General features: G+C 35.7%; 1 protein-coding gene across 1 annotated transcript; it reads right to left on the bottom strand.

The window, feature by feature from the left end:
• Positions 1 to 15,070: 15,070 nt before the first annotated feature.
• On the bottom strand, positions 15,071 to 15,667 carry LOC141696016 (uncharacterized). Its single transcript, XM_074500213.1, has one exon. It carries the CDS (start codon positions 15,665 to 15,667, stop codon positions 15,071 to 15,073), a length of 597 nt encoding a protein of 198 aa, XP_074356314.1.
• Positions 15,668 to 16,307: the final 640 nt, after the last annotated feature.

The following is a 16,307-nucleotide window of genomic DNA, read 5'->3' as shown; positions in this document are numbered from 1 at the left end:
TAATCATCAGTAGATGGATATCAGAACTTAAGTGTTGAAGAACGTTCAGATAAGGACAGTAGCTGATTAAAGAAAAGAAGATCGAGATAAACATAAGAAGAAATATGCATGAAGTAGGAATTCTATGAAGAATAGAATACTTGGAAAAAAAGATATCTGATTGATATATTTTAGGAAGCAGAATTATATTCCATATCAATTAGTGATTATCTTGTAACTGTGCAGTATATAAACACAGACATAGGGTTTACACTATAAGTGTTATCATATTTGAGAAGATTATTCATTGTAACCCTAGTAGCTCTCGTGATATTTGTTCATCACTAAGAGGTAACAGTTCCATACTGTAACAGAGTTTATTGTTTCAATAAAGTTTGTTTTCTGTTACTTGAAATATTAAAAGTTTGATTTGATTGTATTTTACACTGTATTCACCCCCTCTACAGTGTGTGTGACCTAACAAGTGGTATCAGAGCTTATCTGTTAACACACATACAGTTAAAGATCCAAACGCAATCATGTCTAAGACAGAAACTCCAGCTAAGCCTACCAAAACTGAAGAACCACCAAATACACAAATTCAGAGTCGGTATGAGACCATCGGAGTTCCCATACTGAGACCATCTGAATATCCCATATCAGAGGTGAGGATGACCATGTTCCTGGAAACAACAGATCCAGAATATCTTGATAGAATCAAGGAAGGGCCTCACAAACCAACCAAGCTCGCTGTTGTAGTTGTAGGTGAAGCAGCAAAGACCGTACCAAAGGAGAAGAGTGATTATACTGCTGAAGATATAGCATCAATTGCTAAGGATGCTAAGGTACGACACTTACTCCATAGTGCCATTGATAATGTAATGTCAAACAGGGTAATCAACTGCAAGAGTTCTAAGGAGATATGGGATGCTCTGGAAACAAGGTGTCAGGGAACCGACACAATTAAGAAAAACAGGAAGACAATACTCACTCAAGAGTATGAACACTTTGACTCAAAGGCTAATGAGTTATTGACTGATTTATATGATAGATTTGTCAAACTTTTGAATTATTTGTCATTGGTTGATAAAGAGTATGATCTTGAAGATTTAAACCTTAAATTCCTGTAGCTCTTCCTGAATGTTGGGATTTGAAGGCAACAACAATAAGAGACAACTATAATCTTGATGAAACAACTTTTGATGAAATTTATGGAATGCTCAAGACTCATGAACTTGAGATGGAACAAAGAAGCAAGAGGAAAGGAGGAAAGTCAAGGACAGTTGCTCTTAAGGCTGAAGAAGAATCCCCCAAGGCAGCTACCTCAAGGAAAGACAAGGGTAAAGCTCTTTTCAGAAAGTCTGATACTGAGTCATCAAGTTCTGAAAGTGATGATGACTCAGATTCTGAAAGCTTGCCTGAGACTGATGCTGATGAGGAGATGATGAAGCTGTGTGCTCTTATGGTGAAAGGGATCATATAGATTGCATACAGGAAGTTCAAAAAGGGAAAGAAGTTTTCCAGGAAAGGCATAAGTTCTGATAAGAAGAATTTCAGAAGATCTGAAGGCAGAGGAGGAAAGTCTGATAGAGGAGATAATACCAATGTCAAATGCTATAACTGTGGTGAGAAAGGCCACATATCTCCTGATTGCAAGAAGGTAAAGGGTGACAAAGGCAAGGCTCTTGTCACAAAGCAGAAAAGCTGGACAGACACCCCAGACTCTGAAAGGGAGGAGAACTATGCATTATTGGAAAATGCTGATAAAGAAAGTGCTGAGAGCAGTTCTGAAGCTGCTGAAATAAAGGTACCTCAGACTACTTATGCTTTTCATACTGATGATATTAATGAGTTGAGAAGATATCTTAAAACCATGTTTGTTAGTTATAGAGATCAAACTTTAACATGTGAAAGATTAACTTCTGAAAATCTTGCTTTTAAGAAAAGAAATGATTTCTTAGAAAAAGAGTTACTTATGCTCTTTATGTTAGGGATGAAGTGCCAAAAATGAATGAATCTCTAAAAACTGAGTTAGAAAAGGAAAGAGAGATAATCAGGACTTAGACTAACTCTGGCAGAACAACTCAAAATTTGCTAAGTAGTGAAAATTGGAAAGAGGGCTTAGGTTATGGAGAGGATAAGAATGATAAAGGAACTGTAGAAATTAAGCATGTTGTTAAGCAAAAGCCAAAGTTAAAACCTGTTAAGTTTATAACTGTAAAGTCTGATAATGTGAAATCAGAAGTTAAAGTGGAATTAACTTCTGACAAACTAAAACAGGAAAAGATAGCTGAAGTAAACGTAGGCTTAATGACTAAGAAGCAGCTTAAGCAAAAGCTGAAAGATGTTAGGAATGCAAACAAGGTGAAATCACCTAGGAAAAATAGGAATGGAAAGGAAGGTGTGAATAAAAACAATGATTATAAACCTGTTCCTGATGCTCCTAGGAAAACGTTTCATAACTGTGGAAGTTCTAACCATCTGGCTTCCTTTTGCAGGAAGAATAAGAACATAAACTCCTTACCTTCAAAATCAGGAGTTAAGAGTCAGTTTGTTAGATATAAACCACAAAATCCTTGTTTTCATTGTGGTAGTTTATGGCATTCCATTTATACTTGTAAGGAATATCATAGTTTATACAATGATTATTATCAAATAAAACCTTCTTTGAAGAAAGTTTCCATTGTTCCTTCTAGTGTAAATTCTGATTCAAAGTCTGATAGTTTAAGTTCTGATAAGAAAAATGTTAACATAAACTATGATGCTAAATCCGCTGCAAATGTTAACAAACTTGATAAGGCCAAAGGATCCAAGCAAGTCTGGGTCCTTAAAACTAATAATTAATGGTCGTTGTGATTGCAGGGCAACAGGAAAAATATCCTAGTTCTGGACAGTGGATGTTCAGGACATATGATTGGAAATAAAGCCCTGCTATCAGACTTTGTGGAGAAAGTTGGCCCAAGTGTTTCTTATGGAGATGGCAACATTGGAAAAACATTGGATATGGAAATATCAATCTTGGGAATGTCATCATTAAAGAAGTAGCTCTGGTCTCAGGACTTAAATACAATCTGCTGAGTATAAGTCAAATCTGTGACAGAGGTTATCATGTTGATTTCTTTGAAGAACACTGTGAACTTGTGAGTAAATCTAAAGGCAAGGATGTTCTGAAAGGATAAAGGCATGGTAACATTTATGAAGCTAAGCTTTCAACAAGTACTGATGGTTCTGCAATCTGTCTGAGGAGTAGAGCATCAATTGGTCACAGTGGATGGGTTCACTAGATACACATGGTTGTATTTCTTGCACACAAAAAGTGAAACTGCATCTATCTAGATTGATCATGTCAAACATCTGGATAAATTGGTCAAAGATTCTGTGAAAACAATAAGGAGCGATAATGGCACTGAGTTCAAGAATTTGATAATGGAAGAGTTCTGTAAAAACCATGGAATTAAGCAGGAATTTTCTGCTCCTGGAACTCCACAGCAAAATGGAGTTGTTGAAAGGAAGAATAGAACTCTCATTGAAGCTGCACGTACAATGCTTGAAGAAGCAAAGCTTCCAACCTATTTCTGGGCTGAAGCTGTGCAGACTGCTTGTTTTACTCAAAATGCAACACTCATTAACAAGAAAGGAAAAACACCATATGAGATGGTGAAGAAAAAGAAGCCAAATCTGAAGTACTTTCATGTATTTGGATGCAAGTGTTTTGTTCTCAAGACTCATCATGAACATCTATCCAAGTTTGATCTAAAGCTGATGAAGGAATATTTATCTGATATCCACTTTCCACAAAAGCCTTCAGAGTCTATAATTTGAGAACAAAAGTGGTCATGGAATCTATCAATGTCTCTTTTGATGAAAAGAAGATTACTGGTCTTGAAGATTTTATTGACCATGATCAGCTGAGATTTGAAAATGAAGACTAAAATTCTGATACTGAAAATCCTGACAGTCTAAGTCCTGATACTGTAAACTCTGATGGATTAAACTCTGATGTTACTGAAACTGTGGTGACTACGCCAAAGAAAGATGCACCTATGCAGGGGGAGCATACTCAAGATCTTACCACATCTCAAGAAGCATTAAAACATACATCTGGCTCTTCATGTTCTGATTCGTCAAGTTCTGATAAGCCAAGTTCTGATAGTGCTGAAAATCTAAATTCTGAAGAATCCAACTCAGAGAGCATAGTTTCAGGGGGAGCATCAGAAAATGAAAATAAAGACAGCATGGATCATGGGGGAGCATCCAGTTCTAGAGAAAACCTTCCATCTGCAAGGAAGTGGACTAAATCACATACACCTGATTTGATAATTGGAAATCCTGATGCAGGTGTCAGAACTAGAACAGGTACTTCAAACGAATGTCTTTACAATTCTTTTCTCTCTCAGACTGAGCCAGAGAAAGTGGAAGAAGCTCTTCAAGATACTGATTGGGTGCAAGCCATGCAGGAAGAGTTAAATGAATTTGAAAGAAACAAAGTCTGGACCCTAGTGCCAAGACCAAAGAATAGATCTGTTGTTGGTACAAAGTGGGTATTCAGAAACAAAACTGATAGTGATGGCATAATTACAAGGAATAAGGCAAGGCTGGTTGCAAAAGGATATTCTCAACAGGAGGGAATTGATTATGATGAAACATTTGCACTAGTTGCTAGATTAGAAGCCATGAGGATATTTTTGGCTTATGCTGCTCACAAGAAGTTAATGTCTTTCAAATGGATGTGAAAAGTGCTTTTCTCAATGAAGAATTGGAAGAGGAAGTATATGTTGAACAACCTCCAGGCTTTGTAGATTCCAAACATCCAGATTACATCTACAGGCTTGATAAAGCACTTTATGGACTTAAGCAAGCTTCCGGAGCATGGTATGAGACTTTAGCTCAGTTTCTTCTGGAAAGTGGATTCAACAGAGGGACTATAGACAAAACACTGTTCTACCTCAACCATGGAAAGGACTTACTTCTGGTCCAGATTTATGTTGATGATATCATTTTTGGGTCTACAAATGATAGACTTTGCAAGAAGTTTGCCAAACTGATGCAGTCAAGGTATCAGATGAGTATGATGGGGGAACTTAGCTATTTTCTAGGCCTTGAAGTCAAGCAGAATGAAGAAGGCACTTTTATTTGTCAAACTAAGTACACCAGAAACTTGCTGAAGAAATTTGGAATGCAAGATTGTTCAAGTGCATCCACTCCCATGGCCACTGCAACAAAACTGGATAAGGATACTGGTAAATCAGTAGATATTACTGATTACAGAGGTATGATTTGCTCTCTACTCTATCTAACTGCTAGTAGACCTGATATCTTGTATGCTACCTGTCTTTGTGCAAGGTTTTAAGTACATCCAAGAGAACCTCATTTAACAGCTGTGAAAAGAATTTTCAAGTATCTTAAGGGAACAGCTGATCTGGGATTGTGGTATCCCAGAGAATCAGATTTTAAACTAATAGGTTACTCAGATGCAGATTTTGCAGGTTGCAAAATTAACAGGAAAAGCACAAGTGGAAGCTGCCAATTTCTTGGAGGTAGATTGGTTTGTTGGTTCAGCAAGAAACAAAAGTCAATTTCCACATCAACTGCAGAAGCAGAGTATATTGCTGCAGGAAGTTGTTGTGCACAGATTCTTTGGATGAAGAATCAGTTACTGGATTATGGGTTAACATATTTCAAAATCCCTATTTACTGTGATAATCAAAGTGCTATTGCTATGACAGGTAATCCAGTTCAACATTCTATGAGAAAGCACATCAGCATCAGGTACCACTTCATAAGGGAACATGTGGATGAAGGTACAGTGGAATTACACTTTGTTCCAACAGATCAACAACTAGCAGATATCTTCATAAAACCATTGTGTGAAGCCACTTTTCCATGATTGGTAAATGAACTTGGAATGGTTTCAGGTTCTTTCTCTAAATCTGCTTAGTTTTGTTCTGTTATATCAGACTTTATGATCAGTATTTACAGAATTTAATCTCTTTGTGTATTCTGTGCTTAATTGACAAATGTGTTTAAGTACTGACTGTTGTCTGAAATATGTTTCTAAACTTTGATAAGTGATATGTCTGTTTAACTAACTATTCAATCCTATGAGGATAACTGTGCTAGATGCTGACCCAGTAGTCTTCAATAAACAAGGGATCCCATGTAAGAAGTAATTATTTCTGTGGAAATCTATTGACACAAGCAAATTCTGATAATTGAGCATAGTTGAGTTTATTTTGTCTATATTATTACTAAGTCAAAAACTAGAATAATGCTACTTATCTGTTAAGTTCTGATGCTAGTAAATCTGCTGCATGCACTAAGTGCTGATAAACCTCACCTATCAAAAGAACAAGCAAAAGAACCAAGGATTAAAAATCAGGTACTCCTTTGAGATCTAGAGTAAAAATGTGGAAGGGAAGACCCAAGTGCATTGCTGGTATTAAGTAATATGCATCAGAAAAACAAATAAAATTTTTCTCGGTGACTTTTCACAGTCTATGATTACTGGAAAAATACTCTGATAATAGCATAAATTCTGATAAGCAGTCGTGACTCACTTACACTGAGAAGCCACTGTAAAAAGGAATTTAAAAAGATGCACAAAATTAGCACCCAATAGTTGAGGTGGACTCAAGCATGAACTCATTCATCAGTAGGTTTCAGGATAATGACAGCTCTTTAGCAAAGTTTTAGTTATGCCTTATTTCTAACATGTACTGAAGTAAATCAGACTTTACTCTTTGTCTGATATTTAGCTTAATACACACACTAATCACTCCATATGAATGATGAAAATCACTGTGGTAATCTATGTTGTTTTAGATGAACAGTCATTGTGTCACATTGCACAAATTCTGAGGACAAGTTCTGATTGTATGTTTTGATGATTAAGTTCTGAAGAATATAAATCAGAACGTATGAGGACTTACTAAGATAGGCATTCCTTTTTTGAGTTAAGAAATTATGTTCTGATGACTGTTAAGTTCTGATATAAGTCTAAGTTCTGATATTACAGTCTAATTCTTTACTTGACTTATTTGTGGATAAAATTTGAAAATAGTCTCGGTTCAAACTAGTATATGTTGAAGTGGAAGATTAAATAGTCACTATGGTTAGGGTTAGTGGTACATGTACTTGAACAGTCAACTTTTACTTGCTTCTTGGGCGCATTAAACCATGTTTTCTCTTTCCAATGAATGTCTTTCTTTTTCCAAGTCTGGGGAGACGAGGTAGAATTAATTCTACCTGTCAACATTAAATTTATTTGTGTCTCCTGGCATTCTCTTGCCTATATAAGCAACCACTCCATAACAGCCTCCCATCAAATCTTTTCTCACAAACTTACCTTCATATTTTTTTATCAAAACCACCATGGTCAGATACAACATGTTTTTGAACTACAAAACCTTCAATATGGAGCTAAGTTGTGCCGATTGGCAGTAGGAATGGCACGTCACTGCCATTCCTAATGAAATATGGGACTCTGTGCCCCAGGAGGTACTCACCCACCTCCTGTTCTTCTATATGGATTACCATCGCCATCTGGAGCTATTGGAGGAGGAAAGGCTGGAAGCTCTCCTCCAGCAAGAGCGAATCATTCGACTCGCCATTCTATTTGTCGAGAGTAGGAAGAAGAAATGATTTATTTTCTTCTTCCTATTTTTCTTCATCATCAGCGTTGCCCGGCTTCTTGAGCTAGGACTAAGGCTATTGATGTTAGGTTTAGCAGCTTAGGGAAATCTTGTATAAATTCTGATGTAATTTTAATTTCATGAATGTATTCTCTTGATATATTAATGAAATTTGTTTTTGTTTCAAGATTTTGTCTCTAAGATATTTTATAATGCATTGATAAATCCTGATAAATATTCATATTCTGATGATCTTATAAATTCTGTTTTAATTTAATTTCTGATTACTTTATCAGTACTTACTCATCTGATTTATTTTGGTCATTTTCACTTGATTTATTTTCAGAATATTAATGTTGTAGTAAAAAATAATTAAATAAGTGGGAACAGTTTCAATTTTGAATTAAAACTGTTTCACCTTGATTAATGGAATATCTGGGTAAGTGGAACGGTTTTTCCTTGAAAAACGGCAAGTGGTATAGTAATGATTACTGTTTTCTCGTGCCCAGTAACTATCCGTTATTACTGCATGTCTGACAGGTGTCCAACGGTTACATTTTTTTTAAAAAAAGTATAAGTAAAACAGAGAGAAGATTTTTTAATCTTTTATTTTCTTTCAAACTTTTTCTCTACTTGCTTTTACTCTCTTTCTTCTTCTCACGTTGGTTTTTCATACAGACATTTTATCAAACACCTGACAGGCACTCTTAAATCTCAATTTTTTACATGGAACCTAAGGATTTAATCATTGATGGAGCTAAGTTTGTTCCAAATAACTATGGTGCAATTCTTGATCATGCTGAAGCTCCATCTGAATTGCATTTTCTGCAAGATCTTCTTGCACACAGTGAGATTGGGTATGCATTGACCCAGCCTTCAGTCTTTTCAAGCCAACAAGTTCTGACATTTTGGCGGACTAAGCACTTTGATAATGGTGGTACACATGGCACTCCCAGTATGGTTTTCGAAGTGGGTGATTCTTCATATGCAGTCACTCCTGGTACAATACGCAGGGCTCTACATCTCCCAGAAGGATGTACCTTTTCAATTCTAGAGGAATCAGCTCTTCAGGAGTTAATGGCCAATTTGGGGTATGAACAGAGTTTGGCAAAGCTTGGGCAGTTGAAACGGGCTCATATCAGAAGAGAATGGAGCTTCTTCTTTGACTGCATCACTAAAGCTTTTGGGAACAAGTGTTCGAATTTTGATGCTATCCCTATTATGAGTCAGCACATCGGGTATGCTATTATAAACAAAACTCATTTTGATTTTGCAACTGCTATAATTGGTTTTATTGGGGATAGGATGACAGAGGATAGGAATGTTGTTTACTTTGCTAGATTCTGTCAATTTATATATACTTTTTGTACTGATGAACTTCAATTAGTCAGTTCCTCAACTCCACCTTTTAAGGTTGCAAACCGTTACTTTAATGACCTGATAAATGCTGACAGTAAGAAATTAGTGGTTAGACCTTTACAGATTCCTCAGTCTGTAAAACAGATCTTAGTAAATGTTGATCCTGATACTTATAAATCTGTTTATTCTGATGTCCAACCAACAACAACCATCCAAACACCACAATAACCATCAGCACATACCACTCATTCTACTCAACCAATCCTCAGGCAATATATAAAATCCTATCTCTCCACTTCACTGACCGTTCAACCCTCATCCTCAACACCTACTGTGAAGCCTTCATCATCTAAACCTAAGAGGACAAAGACTGTTCCTCAAACACCTCAAAAGAAAAGGAAGATTGCTTTGAGAGATGGATCTGATACTGAGGAACATGTTCCTTCTTAAGAACCTGTTATTAAACAAGCTGAGAAAGTGACTTCTTAGAAGGATTCTGGAATTGGGGGATCTAGGCTCCTCAAGAGGCTTAGAAGAATGACAGTTCCTGAAACTCCCAAGGAATTCAAATCTACAAAGAGATACAAGAAACAAAGCGCAAAAAGACCTGTTTCAGATGATGAAGAAGTAGCAACTCAGGAAGGGGATCAGAAATCTCTGATCTCACAAGAAAAGGAATTTGCTAAAGTCACTTCTTCTTCATCAACTCCATCTCAGGAAGCTGTTTCTGAAAAGGACAACACACCATCTGTATCTCCTGTTGATCCAGGCACAAGTGCTGATATTGATATTCAAAACTTGGTTGTGCCTGAAGTAATTTTCTTAGAAGCTCCAACAACAACTAATCCCTCAACAACACCTGTTACTGATGTTGTTCAAACTCCAGAGTTATCTACTACACCTTCTCTGCATCTAGATGCTGATGATCAGAATTTAGGTGAGCATCATCAGGATATGGCTGTTGATCAGAACTTAGAACCAGATCAGGAATTAGAGGACGCTGAAGCCTCCATTGCTACTCACACTGTTGTTTTATCAGAAGATACTGATTCTGTAAATTCTGATGCTGCGAATGCTGGAGATACTGGTGATGCTGCTCCAAATGCAGATGCTGATGCAGCAGGTCCTTCAGGACATGCTCCTGAACAAACTATTCTTAAGTCTGAACTTGTTAAGAAGTTTGTTACCATAGAAGCACCAGTGCCTTGGAGTGAAACTCCTGCAGGACAGGAGTGGACTAAGGAATGGAACTCAGTTTCCTGTGTTGCAAATGAAAAGCATCTTGCTGAGCACTTGACAAAAGCTGATGAAATGTTAAATTCTGATGATTTCAAAACATAGCTTAGAGTCATTGCATTGAGTACTAGACATCTACAAGGTCTTCATTCAACTACTCATGCCGAGCTACACAAGATTCAGGAAGAATTTATCAAACAGGAACAAGTTCAAAAGATTGATAAGAAAAAGTTCTTCCAACCTACCTTTGACAGGATTACTTATATTGAGAAGACTCAAGAGAAACAACAAGCTCAGATTAATGATATTCTGACAAATCAAGCTTCTCAGCGATCTCAACTTACTGAAATCCAAGCGTCAGTGAAATTGCTTGTCTCTCTTCTACTTTCTGCTGATGCCAAAAAGGAGGAGAAAGTAATTAAGTCCAAATGCAAGACTGACAAGACACTGAAAGGGAAGGATAATGAAAAGGATGATCAAGGAAGCTCTGGAATGGGTAGAAGTCATAGTCAAGGTAGAGGTTTCACATCAAGAAAAGCTGAAATCACAAGTCACAGGACAAGTTCTGATACTGGGAAAAGAATAAGTTCTGCTACTGGTAAAAGGATAAGTTCTGATGAACTTTTAGATCTTGATGAAGAAATGTCAAGACAGTTATTTCTTCAGGAAAATCTAGGAATGGACTTGGAGAGTTTAATGGAAGAAGAAGCCATACTTAAATCAGAGAAAGTTACATATAAATCTGAAGCTTCTGGTAAAAAGCCACTTCCAAAACTCAAAGGCATTGTGATCAAAGAAAGGACACATACTGAAGCAACATTGGCTAAATCAGAACCGCAGATAGATCCAAGATCCAAGGGTAAAGAAAAGGTTGGTGAACCTATCAACGTTTATGTGCTTCTTGAGAATGAAGAAATCACTGATGAAAAGGATGATCTTGCTCTGACTTCAAGAAAAGTTCTTAAAATAACCTCTGACATGGCTCAAGTTGTTCAGAGTCAAAAAACTGTAAGTTCTGATATTCAAAAGAAGCAAGTAACCTCTGACACAGCTCAAGTTAACTTGATATCAGAAGATAGACCAAAGACACTCCTACCAGGATTAACTAAAGCAAAACAGACTCAACCTTTGAAGACTGCTGCAAGTGGTTTTGAAGCAAGAGTAGTTACTGGAAAGGAAGCAAGAGATAAAACTGGATTGGGAAGTGCTGATGAAAGAAGAATACATAGCACTACCAATGATCCAACTTCCTTGAGTGAACCAGGTATTGGAGCAACTCCTGAGAGATTGAATCAACTGGAATCTGTACAAATGGTTTACCATACCTACTTGAAAGAATACATCTTGTTGTACTTCATGACAGATGGTAGGGTTTATCATATAAGGCAAAATGCCATTCCATTGAATTATTTTGAAGAATTGGAGCATGTACTATTCTTACTTCAAGTGGATGACAGATTGACAGGAACTGCTGCAAACTATTTGAAGGATCAAATTCAGAGACAGAAAAGGCTTTATTCTGTTAAGTCTGACATCACATATGTTCCAAAGTACAGAGATCACAAGGGTAATATAGTTGAAATGAAGCCCAATTCTGCTCAAATTATAACTACCTTTCTAGGGTACAGGGCTGTGGAATTCAATCTTGAGTCTGATAAAGCTTATTTGATCAGACTGGATCAGGATATAAGAAAAGCAAAGATTAATGATCTCAGGGCTATAATCTTTGAAATTGGTGAAGATAATGCAGAGCTTAAAGATGCTAAAAGGAGAATGATTGATGAACTTAGATATGCTGAGAGATGTTTGTTGAAGAACTATCTCAGAACAACTCCTGACATCAGAGAGATTAGAAGATGAAGCCAAGTCAAAGATCTACAACTGCTTAAATTCTGATATTTGTACAGACTGAAGTTGTTATCAGAAATTAAAGATTAGTAAAGATTTAAGGACTTTAAGTTGTAGTTATCTAGTCTAATTCTCATACATTTATACTTAATGTTTTTGACATCATCAAATATCTGTTAAACTTGTATATTTTTCTAATTTACAAGTTGGGGGAGATTGTTAGATATATTTGATAATGTCATGGCTAATATGATTTATGTTTAGTTTTCAGATCTTACTTAACAGGACAAATCAGTACTTAACTGGGAATCAGTACTTATACTGGAAGTCAGGATATAAGGATATCAATACTTATATTATCAAGAGATAATTATCAGAAGATGGATATCAGAACTTAAGTGCTGAAGGACGTTCAGATAAGGACAGTAGCTGATTAAAGGAAAGAAGATCGAGATAAACATAAGAAGAGATATGCATGAAGAAGGAATTCTATGAAGAATAGAATACTTGGAAGAAAAGATATCTGATTGATATATTTTAGGAAGCAGAATTATATTCCATATCAATTAGCGATTATCTTGTAACTGTGTAGTATATAAACACAGACATAGGGTTTACGCTATAAGTGTTATCATATTCGAGAAGATTATTCATTGTAACCCTAGCAGCTCTCGTGATATTTGTTCATCACTGAGAGGTAACGGTTCCATACTGTAACAAAGTTTATTGTTTCAATAAAGTTTGTTTTCTGTTACTTGAAATATTAAAAGTTCGATTTGATTGTATTTTACACTGTATTCACCCCCTCTACAGTGTGTGCGACCTAACTGGAGTATTTGTTGGTTGGCTGGAAGAAGCGTTTTGTTGGGTAACTTTAGTTGATTTTTCTGAAGAGCTTTGGGAGGCTGTTGAGGGATTTTGGATGTTGAGGCCATGGGCTTTGATGGTTTGAAGGGCTAGAAATAATTTATTGTCTTCTTCATATGCAATTACCTTATCGATCCAGGATGTGATCGGTTTTCCTGAAGAAGTACTCGCTTTGCTTTGTTGAGTGACCGAGAGTTGTCCGGGAAAGGCTGGGGGTTTTCCCCCACCTCTGCCTTTTCGAGGCATGATACTATCGATTTTATAGAAACTCATGGGTCAGGAAATCCGGGATACAGTTCATATCTCCCTTAATGTGTTCAATATCAAAATAAAAAATGCTTAATAATGCTTGCCATTTGGCAAAAATTTGTTTTGATGCAATATTTTTGACATCTTTTTATAAAACATCTTTTGCAGATTTACAATCGACTCTTTTTGATTTAATAAATCACTCTGAAATTTTGTAATACATAAAACAATTGAAAGTATTTTCTTTTTTGTAGTAGAATAATTTCTTTGACAATCATTCCAATGTGCAGATGTAAACTGGACTATTTGTTCTTTACCATTGACTACTTATTTTGGTATACTGTCGTATCCTAAATTATCCTAAATCAGAAGCATCTGTTTCGACTACTTTAGAAGCATTTGGATCAGCAAGGTGTAGACAAGAATTTCTAGAACCTGAACTTTGATTTGTCGAACAATTTCGGTATGTTCAGATGACCAAGGGATGAGGTTAGTTTTAAGGCGGTCATGTAAAGGCTTCTTTGGAATTTGCTAGGGGCAGTTTTGATTCCAAATGGAAGGACATTCAATTCATACTGTCCGAATGGGACCGTAAAAGCGATTTTATATCTATCTTTTGGGTGGATTTGAATCTGCAAAAATCCTGATTTTAAATCAAATTTGGAGAATATTACCGAAGATCTTAATTTTTGTAAAAGGTCTTTTTTTTAGGTATAGGGTATCGTACCCATCTTAAGGCTTTATTTAGAGGCTTATAATTGATAGCCTTGGTATCCCTCTCTCAATTTCAGCATTTTTGTTTACATAGAAAGCTGCATAGGACCACGGGGATCTGGATTTTGATATGATTCCTTTGGATTCGAGATCGGTGATTTCTTTTCTGCAATGTTGTTCTAGGTCGGATTTCATTTGGATAGGTCTCGCTTTTGTTGGTATTTCCTTCTCATCAAAATCTTTTTCATAAGGTAAATCAATTATATTTTTTTTTATGCCAAAATGCATTTGGTAAGTCAGAACAGAGTTCCATTTCTATTTGTTTTATTAATTTTAAGATTTTCTCTTTCATAAAGCGGACGTGTAACTGCTTCTCAATCTTGTGAGAGGAAAGATCTTGTTTTAGATGGAATAATTGTATCTGTTTGCCTTGTATTAAGGCATTTATCTTGTTATTATATACAGAATATGCCTTTATTGTATTGAGGTTCCTTATTTTGGGTTTTTCAAGAAATGGGAAGGTAAATTTGGTGTCATGGGTTTTGAAAGTAATACCTTCGTAGGTGACATAATAGGGGGTTATTAAATTAAAGAAAGGTGTACCTAATATGACAAGATGATGTATGCCTAAAACTAGGAGAAAAGATGTCTTAATTTGGAAGGTTTTATTATTGAAAGAGGCATCAACCTTACTAACTACATTAATGTTTGAGTTATTAGCGGCGGTTAATTTTTCGTTGGTATTGTTGGTGTTTGGACTAATAAAAGAAAGAGAGAAAATATAGAGAAGTAGTGAATAAAATGAGATACATACTTCTATCTAATTTCTGATAACCAACATGTGGTTTTATACACTAGAAAATACTAAAACTCCTAAAAAATAGAACTTATCTTATCTACTAATTATTTGAAAAACACCTAACAAACTAATCAACAAAATTTCAAGAAAACAATTCAAATAATTTTGAATTATTCTCAACACTCCCTCATAATTCAAAATTCAAAATTCTAAAATTAATTCGATGATGTTGTACTTTCCACCATCATCATTGTTGTTGGAGCCCTTCTCTCCACAGTTTCATTTGGGAGCCCTTCTCTCCACAGTTTCATTTGGGAGCCCTTCTCTCCACAGTTTCATGTTGATGCACTTCTCACCAATGTACACATTGGAGCACTTCTCTCCAATATCAAAATAGTTCTTCATCAAATACTTGTGTCTTATTGACACTTTCTTCCGTCTTGACTCTACAATACTTTTGCACATGTCCAAACCTCTTGCATTTAAAGCATTTAGGCCTTTCCTTGTTCCAACAATCTTTTTCTTCATGCCCATTCTTCTTACAATGACCATATTGAGTAAATTTTATTTTTTGCTTTTGAGTTTTTGCCAAAAAAGCTCCTTCAACCGCATTTTCAGTTTCTTTGTTTCTCATCGCTCTTCTTTTTTCTTGAGCTTGCAGAGAATTAATTAGTTCGGATAAAGATAGTTCACTTATATCTTTTGAATCTTCAAGAGATGAAAGTTTTGACTCAAACCTTTCGGGCAAACTCACAAACAGCTTCTCTACAATTTTGCTATCAGGTACATCTTCTCCCATCAGCCGCATTTTGTTAATAACACCCATCAAATTATCATAATAATCTTGTATAGTGTCTTTTTCTTTCATGGCTAAAGTCTCAAAATCCGTTTTGAGATTTAAAACTTGCATCCTCTTTATTCTTGCGTTGCCTTCATACAATTCTTTTAGCTTATCCCAAGCCTCTTTTCCTGTTTCACAAGTCATATTCTTGTGAAAATCGATTCTGACACGGCCGTATGAATAATTGATAAAGCTCTTGGACCCATACTTGACTCATTTTCGTGAAGCTTGATTTAATTTAGAGTAGGATTGTCGGTAAGAGGTTGTATCTCCCTCTCACTTTCCACCCATGTCCATAAACCCAAACCTTTTAAATGAGTTTTTATCTTAACAGCCCATACTTGATAATTTTCACCATTAAAAAATGGAGGAGAAAGATTTGGTGTTTGATTTGAAGACATGGCTATGTTATATCACAGACCCTTAAGATCAATAAGGCTCTTGATACCACTGTTGGTGTTTGGACTAATAAAAGAAACAGAGAAAATATAGAGAAGTAGTGAATAAAATGAGATACATACTTCTATCTAATTTCTGATAACCAACATGTGGTTTTATACACTAGAAAATACTAAAACTCCTAAAAAATAGAACTTATCTTATCTACTAATTATTTGAAAAACACCTAACAAACTAATCAACAAAATTTCAAGAAAACAATTCAAATAATTTTGAATTATTCTCAACAGGTATGTTGATGAAATCTTTTTGGTATTATTTCTTCTTTAATGTAATTCAAATCTGCTCATGTATTGAATAAGGCAATGGTATCTAAGATAAAGTC

This window comes from Apium graveolens, chromosome 11 (assembly GCF_009905375.1).
Source record: "Apium graveolens cultivar Ventura chromosome 11, ASM990537v1, whole genome shotgun sequence".
NCBI lineage: Eukaryota > Viridiplantae > Streptophyta > Magnoliopsida > Apiales > Apiaceae > Apium > Apium graveolens.
This window is presented reverse-complemented; position numbering and strand designations above follow the sequence as displayed.